This window comes from Chlorella variabilis, assembly GCF_000147415.1.
Source record: "Chlorella variabilis unplaced genomic scaffold CHLNCscaffold_1, whole genome shotgun sequence".
NCBI lineage: Eukaryota > Viridiplantae > Chlorophyta > Trebouxiophyceae > Chlorellales > Chlorellaceae > Chlorella > Chlorella variabilis.
The window spans coordinates 2,910,628-2,918,549 of record NW_005435087.1 but is presented as its reverse complement, the minus strand read 5'-3'; the positions used below and the strand labels follow the sequence as shown (position 1 = coordinate 2,918,549).

At 68.3% G+C, this 7,922-nt stretch overlaps 2 protein-coding genes across 2 annotated transcripts in view; both read left to right on the top strand.

Annotated features, from left to right (window-relative positions):
* The window catches only part of CHLNCDRAFT_33699 (hypothetical protein), a 3,378-nt gene extending 415 nt beyond the window's left edge, over window positions 1-2,963 (top strand). The window contains exons 2-9 of the mRNA XM_005852207.1: window positions 40-161; window positions 386-508; window positions 730-795; window positions 1,060-1,146; window positions 1,439-1,552; window positions 1,910-2,038; window positions 2,345-2,457; window positions 2,658-2,963. Coding sequence (XP_005852269.1) covers window positions 40-161; window positions 386-508; window positions 730-795; window positions 1,060-1,146; window positions 1,439-1,552; window positions 1,910-2,038; window positions 2,345-2,457; window positions 2,658-2,847 — 944 coding nt within the window. The 3' untranslated portion in view covers window positions 2,848-2,963. The remainder of the gene's footprint in view (window positions 1-39; window positions 162-385; window positions 509-729; window positions 796-1,059; window positions 1,147-1,438; window positions 1,553-1,909; window positions 2,039-2,344; window positions 2,458-2,657) is intronic.
* A 2,070-nt stretch (window positions 2,964-5,033) lies between these two features.
* On the top strand, window positions 5,034-6,913 carry CHLNCDRAFT_133659 (hypothetical protein; the record flags this gene model as incomplete). Its single annotated transcript, XM_005852206.1, has 4 exons — window positions 5,034-5,548; window positions 5,629-5,872; window positions 6,083-6,247; window positions 6,377-6,913. The coding sequence occupies 4 exons, from the start codon at window positions 5,034-5,036 to the stop codon at window positions 6,911-6,913; spliced, it is 1,461 nt and encodes a 486-aa protein (XP_005852268.1).
* Between the last annotated feature and the right edge of the window lie 1,009 nt (window positions 6,914-7,922).

Sequence of the window (7,922 nt, the reverse complement as noted above, 5' to 3'; positions counted from 1 at the left end):
CCCCCCCCCCCCCCCCCCCACACACACACACACCTCCAGGCTTCCGAACCCAGTTCCAGGGCTACAGCGTGCGCTTTTCGCCGTTTGAGGAGGCGAAGGTGGCTGTGGCCACCAGCCAGAACTTTGGCATCATTGGCAACGGGCGGCAGTATGTGCTGCAGGTGCGGCGCGGGGAGGGTGTGCAGGTTGCGGCACTTTTTAGTACACACAGGGGGCAGTACGTGCTGAGGCAGGCTGCGGAAAATGCCTGGAGCAGCGGGGTAGTGCATGCGGCGGCATCACCTGCTGCAGGCAGGCGGCCCGGGGCTGCTGCAGCCTCGTTTGCCACCCTGCCCACCCCCCCGCCTGCCTCGCTGCCTTCCTCCCTGGCGTGCCCTTGCCCCAGATGGGCCCCGGCGGACTGCAGGAGGTGCGCGTGTTTGACACTGTGGACGGCCTGTATGACTGCGTGTGGAGCGAGGAGAACGAAAACATTCTGGTGTCCGCCTGCGGGGACGGCAGCATCAAGGTTGGCGCGCGGGTGGTGGGGTGGTCGTGGCTGTGTGGGTGGCGATGTGGGCGGGGAAGGGAAGCAGCAGCAGCAGGCGCCCAGCTGTGGATTCGAGGGCTCCGGGGCAGGCCCCGCAGCCGGCGCGGCTGGGCTGGTTTGCGGCTGGGCAGCATCTCCGCCCCACCGTTGCAAACCGCTAAACTGCGTGGTACATCACCACATACCCACCCTCGTGCCAGGTGTGGGACCTGGCGGCTCCACCACAGGCCAACCCGCTGCGCAGCTTTGAGGAGCACACACACGAGGTGGGGGGCGGTAGCAGCTGCGGTGGGTGGGCTGCTGGGGGCCCGCTCTGCATGCTCGCAGCGGCCCCGGCAGGCGGCTGCCAGCGGCCGGCTCTCGCATGCAGCGGCATCTCTTGCCTTCCCTCGGTACCTGCCACCTGCCCCTCTGCCCATGCCGGTAGACGCCTGGCGGGCTGCTCCCCATGCCCCACCCTGCCACCTGTGCCATCACCGTACCGCATATGTACCGCAACCCGGTACTGCCCCGTGCCACGCGTGCCGCAGGTGTACAGCCTGCACTGGAACCAGGTGCGGCGAGACTGCTTCCTGTCGGGCTCCTGGGACGATACAGTCAAGCTGTGGAACCTTCAGGTAGGGTGGTGGGTGCATCCTGGCGCCCTGCAAGGGTGCGGCACCTGCCAGGGTGGCCATTGCAGCAGAGCGGGCCAGGCCCGGCAAGGATGCGGGGTGGCCCCTACCCTGGCCCAGCGGGGCCACCCTGACCTGGCCGAGCCTGCCGTGCGCCGCCCTCGCTTGCGGCCCGCTCCGGTCCCGCCTCCTTTCTGGCTGAGGCACAAGATGCATGGCATGTCGTGGCACCTGGAGCGCCGCCGCCGCCGCCGTCGACCGACCATCGACGCTTCCCAGCCCTGGCCGCCCGCAGGCCCCCACCTCCCTGCGCACCTTTGCCGAGCACACGTACTGCGTGTATGCGGCGCAGTGGAACCCGCAGCAGGCAGACGTCTTCCTGTCGGCCTCGGGGGACTGCACGGTCAAGGTGGGCGTGTGTGTGTGTGTGTGTGGTAAGTGTGTGTAGGTGTGTCTGTGCATGTGTGTGGCAGGAGTGTGGCAGGAGTGTGGCAGGGGTGTGGCGGCGGGCGCGACCGTCGGCCTCTGGGCATGCACGACCGAGGCGTGTGCGTGTGTGCGGTGGGTGGGTGTGGTGCAAATGGGGCAGCGGTGAGGAGCGGCGAGGAGCGGGCGGGACGTGTTCAGTCGCTGCGTGCGCGCGGGCGAGCAAGCGGGCTGCTAGGGAGGCGCCAACCTCTCTCCAGCTGCACGCCCCACCTCACCCCTCCCTCACACCATCCCTCCCTCCCCCTCCCCCTCTCCCATCCCTCCCACGCGCCACCAGGTGTGGGACCTGCGGCAGCCGCGCCCCACGCTGAGCCTGGCGGCGCACGCGTACGAGGTGCTGGCGGCAGACTGGTGCAAATATAACGACTGCGTCATCGCCACGGGCAGCGTGGACAAGTCGATACGGGTGGGCACAGGGCCTCTGGGGTGGCGGCTGCGGGAGGGGACGCGGCGGGCCGCAGCTGCGGCTGCGGCAGGGGTGGGCGGCGGCTGGTGGGCCGCGGCAGGGGTAGGCGGCGGCGGGTGGGCGGTGGCAGGGGTGGGCGGCGGGCTGTGGGATGGCTGGCCCGTGACTACCAGACCACCACTGCTGCCCAGCCCGCCCGCCAGCACCCAAGCACAGGCAGTCCCTCACAGAGGCATACACGCACACGCCCTCGCTCCATACCCACCCGCCTGCGCACCCCTGCACCTCCCCATCCATCCCCCGCAGGTGTGGGATGTGCGCATGCCTGAGCGGGCGGTGGCCACGCTGCTGGGGCACACCTATGCGGTGCGGCGCGTGCTGTTCAGCCCGCACGCCGAGACGCTGGTGGCGTCGTGCAGGCAAGCCTGCGGTGGGGGACCCTCCCGTGCCACACCCAGCTGCCTGCCTGCCTGCCTTCCTGCCTGCCTCGGCCTGCCTGCCTGCCTGCCTGCCTACCTGCCTGCCTGCCGCTGCATGCTCACCTCTTCTCCCCAACTCTACCACCGCCTTCTCCTGCTCCCCTCATCAACCCCCCGCGTTCTTTCCACCCCTGCCGCAGCTACGACATGACTGTGCGGCTGTGGGATTATGCGGCCCCTGAGGACGCCCTGGTGCGGGTGTGGGACCACCACACCGAGTTTGCGGTGGGGCTGGACTGGAGCACGCTGGTGGAGGGGCTGCTGGCCAGCTGCGGCTGGGACGAGATGACGTATGCCTGGCATATGAATGCCGACCCGCGGGTGGCCTAGCCGCCGCCGGTCGGCGCAGCGGCGGTGGCACCCGCGTGGCGCTCGTTTAGTGTTGACTCAAGTGCAGGCGACCGCGGCGGGCTCGCCCTCAGCATGTAAGGCAACGAGGGGTGGACCTCCAGAACCGGCGCGGCGCGCCTCCTCTGCCTGTGCTCTGTGCAGAGTATGGCGCGGTCTGGTGCTGGCAGCTGGCGCGGTCTGGTAGGCAGAGCTGCCTGCCCCGGTGCGAGCTGCCTGAAGCAGGGGCCAACAATGCGAGACGCAGCAGCAGCCTGCATGGCGGCGGGGCGGCGTCGCCGAGCGTGCTGGTGCTCCCTTTCCCCAGGCTGCCAGGCTTGGCGTGTGACATGTGTACCAACAGCATGCGCCAGTAGGGCTTCTGCGCAGCGGCGGGCAGTCCAACCACGCCCTGCCTTGGGAGCCAGACTCACGCACGCTGCGTGCTGCGCGCCGCCGCCGACCAGGGTTTCCCGGCCTTCCCGTTGTCGCCCGTTGTCGCCTTCCTCCATCATGCCATGGCTGGCCACCTGAAGCGCCACCTGCGTCACCTCATCGCCGGCCTGGCGGCGTGCCGAGGTTTCCAGGTCGCTATGGCGCTTGATGCGGAGGCTACTGAGTTTCTGCTGGCCGCGCACTCCACAATCTCTATCAACCTGCGCGATGGAGCAGAGCTCAACAGGTGCGGCGCCGTGTGAGGGCCCGCCTCCCTCCGCCAACGCCAGTGCACGCGGCTACAGGGTGGCAAGCCGGCAAACTTGCCCCATCACTGAGCGCGCAGCTAGCTCCGCTCCCCGCCTGCAGCTTGATGTCTGACCTCTCCACGGTCCTCCAGCACCTCAACAACTAGCTGCTGCAGAGCCGCCGATCCCTCTCCCCGACTGGCTTGAACGACGCGCTCGCCAGCCACCGTCAGCTGAGCGCCACCTGCCGCGCCATCGTGGCATGCAGCTGCCTCGCCACGCTGCTGAAAGTGACGCGCAACGATCTGTTTCGAAACTTGCGCGGCGGCCTGCTGCTGGTACGCGGCGCTGGCCAGGCAGCGCTGACAGACTGGATGGAGGCAGCCACGCAGAGCCGTGGGCCGGAGGCGCGTGACGAGACAGCGGAAAGACTGGCCAACGAGGCAACGGAAAGCTTAGCCAGGATGCAGCTGGAAGCAGTCTACAGCCTGGTGGAGCTGGTGCTGACTCATCACTGGCCTACCAGCGAGGCGCCGCGTGCCAGCGGGGCACGAGGGTCACAGCATGAGGCAGCGGCATTTCTGGCATCCATCGTGCGTCCCCATTTGGCGCTTCAGTGGCTGGCCGCATTGGCGGAGGCGATCAAACAGGATTTCCCATTAGGTGGGTGCTGGTGTTTGGCTGCGCGTGGGTATGCTGGTGCTGGACTGCAGCAGGGCAGCCTTGCTGGTGCCGCCAGCGCCGCTGCCTGGCGCCATCCATCACCCTTGCGTTGCCCTTCTCTTCTCACTCTGTGCTTCAGGGGAGGATGCAATGATTGTGGTGCAGCGGTTTGCTGTCGTGGTGAACGTGATGATGGTTCTGGCGCCCCGCCGGCTGCCTGGCGGCCAAGCGCAGGTCGGCGACAATGCAAGCAACGCGGTCTCGTCCGTGCTGCTGCGGCAGCTTGGCACACTGGCGGCGGAGCTGGAGGCGCTGTCGACAGCTGGCAGGCTGGAAGCCGGCGGTGGCAGCGCTGCGGCGGCAGACCCTGCAGCTGCAGATCCCGCGGCGGCAGAACCTGATGGGCACACCCCGAGGGCTGTGCTTTTCGCCGTCAGCGTTCACAACAGCGTGCTGCTGGCACCCTGCCTGCGGCCCACACTGGAGGTTCTGGCACGCCAGCCAAACCTTGGGATGCAAGCAGTGGAGTGTGCGGCGCGCATCTTTCTGGCGCTGCCCCCTCCAGCAGTGGGAGGCGCCGAGGCGGATATTCTGCCAGCAGCACGCTTGGGAGCCGTTACGCTCCTGTCGGTGCTATACCCCCTCTGCACCCTTGGCACAGTGCCTCCCGGCAGCGGCGGCGACGGCCCCGCGAGATCGGAGTGGGGCCCTGCAGCCTTGGCTCTATTGCGGACAGTGCCACACCTGGCGGCCACCCTCCATGCCATGGTGCTGCCAGCCGACGGCCTGCACGCAGCGCAGCTCTGCTAATGGTTTTCCACGGCCGTGGCGCCTCTGGGCCACATGCAGGCCATGCGCGGCAGCGAGCAGATGGCGGCCTGGGCGTCTGCCGCAAACGCCGCCCTGCGGCTGCTGCTGTGGCTCTCTCAGCTGCATGCCTGGTGCCGCCAGCAGGAGCTTGGGGGAGGCGAGGACGATCCGGAGGCGCTGCAAGCGCAGCCAGCTTGCCGCGTTGCAGTGAGTTTCACGGTGCAGCTGTGGATGAATGGCGCTGTGCGAGCGCTTGATTGGACAGAAAGTGCCAGCTTCAGGAGCGCAGCCAATGTTGGCCAGCTGGAGGTGCAGGCCGGTTTGGTGGAGTCGCTGTGCGAGCTGCACAGCCGCAGCTGCCGCCTGATCCACTGGCTGCTAGAAGCGCCGGACCACCCTGCGCTGATTGAGGGCTTCTGGCAGGGCGCCATCTTTGGCCATAGCAACACTCTGCAGCTTGCTGCATTGCTGGTGGCGCTAAAGGCAGTCGGAGACAGCGCCGACAGCAGCGCCTGCTTCCAAAGCAGGCAAGCGGCCGAGGTTGTCGAGTGTTGCAATGATGCAAGTGCACGCGCAGCTGCTGCCCACTTACCGGCACCTGTTTATTGCTGCCTGCCAATGCCTGCAGCTCGATGCGTGCGCTGTATGCAGCACACTTTGAGGCGTTGCGTGCGCTGCTGGCCGCTCCAGATGCGCTGTCGCTGCTAAGATTGCAGCACGGAGAAGAGGCCGGCAGCGGCTGCGCCCTTGAAACCAGCTGCATGGGCGCTGTGCTGTATGGCGTAAAGTTGACTCCCCTCAGTTGCTGGTACCTGCTGGATGAGAGCTTGTTGGCCCAGCTGCTGCAAGCTGTGGAGGCCTGCTGCCCAACGGTGAGGCCAGGGCCGGGGGCTGGCTTGGCTTCATGGCTGGCAGCGCAGCGTGTGGTGCCGCGAGGGTTTGCAGGTCCCCTCGCCGGCCCACCGCGCAGGCGTCAGCATGTGCAGACAGCCTGGCACCCAGCGTTCGCATGTCTAGCCTTGTATCGGAATGAGCGCAAGCACCGGCCATACTCCCTTGGATCCTGCTTGTTGCGTGCACAGGAGACGCTTGATACCAGCGGTGCTGCCTATAAGGCAGAGGCGCTCGGCATACTGGCCTCTGGTTGCACCGACCAGCCGCATGTGGCCATCGCTCTGGCCCAAGCCGGCATGCTGCCCATGCTGCTATCTAGTGAGCTGATGCTGGCTGCCTTGGGGCGCAGAAGCGTGCGCATGCAGTGAAGCCAGCATGCCAGGATCCATGACAACCCCCAGGTAGCGAGAGACGCATGCCTGAGGCTCTGCCTTCCTGGTGTTGACTCTGCACTTCGCAAGCGACTGGTTCCCTGCCTGCAGGCCACATTCCGATCGCTGGTTGATGCTTTGAAGAGCGCTGCTGAAAGCGTTCTTCATGCACTGCTGGAGGGTAGCCAGGCTGGGGAGGCCGCCAGCGGCAGCGGCCAGGGAGGCAGCAGCAGCCAAGAGGCGCCAGCAGCAGACTTGGCACAGCAGCTGGCGGCTGCGCTTGAGGCGCTACCACCGGTGCCCGAGGCAGGTTCCGGCGAGGCGCTTTCAGAAGCCTCGGCGCTGCTCCAGCCGCTAGCCGCGCTCGCCGACCTGGCGCAGCAGGGCTGGCAGCAGTCGGGGCAGGCGGCCGCAGCCCGGCTGGAGCGTGTGCAGGCTGCCGCTGGTCGCAGCTGTGCCTACCTGGCCTGCAGCAACCTGGGCGGCGAGGGGGGCCCCGCCGCGGGGCAGGGCGTTGGCAGCCAGCAGTGTGGGCAGTGCCGTACAGTGTGGTACTGCGGTACCGTCTGCTCCCATGCCGACTGGCGCGCCGGCGGGCACCGGCGGGTGTACAAGGCGCGGCAGGCGGCCAAGGCAGCGCCTGGCTGAGCTCGTGGCCAGTCGTCGCCTGGCGGCACACTGCTGCCACAGTTGCCCAGTTCTGCTCGCTCGTTGTTTAGTGTCCACGCCTGAAGTTGATGCCTGAATTGTGCTGCAAACCTCGCCTCGCCACAGCTCTTCTCCACGTTTTGTTGCAACAACAGGAGGAGACCGCCCTGCGCTTCATTGTGTGACCACCTTGCCAAGCTGGGCCAGCGGCTGCCCATCTGCCACCGCCGCCGCCTGGCCTTTGGGCGGCGCCTCGAGGGCCGCCGCCACCAAGCCGCTGCGGCTGCTGCGGCTCAGCGAGATGCGGGACAGCGACAGCGTGCGCAGGCGGGCCAGCCCCGCAAACAGCTTGCTGGTCTGGCCCTCCCCCATCAGCCGATCCAGCGTGCGGCTGGACACTTGCTTGTTTGTGGCCCGAAGGATCGCTTTCACTCGGCGGCTGGCCTGCGCACAGGTGCGGGTTGGGGCATGGCGCGGCGGCAAGCAGCATGGTGCCGTCGCTTGTGGGCAGCGAGACGGGAGGCGCCTGCGTGCCGACGAGGGGCCAGCAAGGCAGGCGGCCCGGCGGTGCTGCAGCCTGGCAGGCCGGCGCGCCGGCGGGCCGGCGACGCCGTCCCAGCGCTCCCTTGCCCGGCCAGTACCCAACAGCAGCTGCAGGCGGCATGACGAGGCGCAGGCGGCCCCTCCCAACGCACACACACACAAGCGCACGCACCTGGGAGCCGTGCACCGGCAGCCCCATGTGGCGCAGGCCTGGCGGGGTGGACAGCGCGAGGTCGGCGCGCACCGCGGCCAGCACGCTGCGCCACGTCACCCGAGGGTACTCCCGCTCGCTCAGGGGGTCGGTTAAGTCAGTACTGCGGGCGCCTGCAGTGGGGTGGCAGGGGCAGCCGCGGAGGGGGTTGGAGGCGGGCAGCGGGTGGACGGAGGGGATCTGGCTGCGGGGCGCCCCGGCTGCTGGCTGCCGCCAGGCTGGAGGCAGCGCACGCCTGTGCGGCAGCGCGCGGGG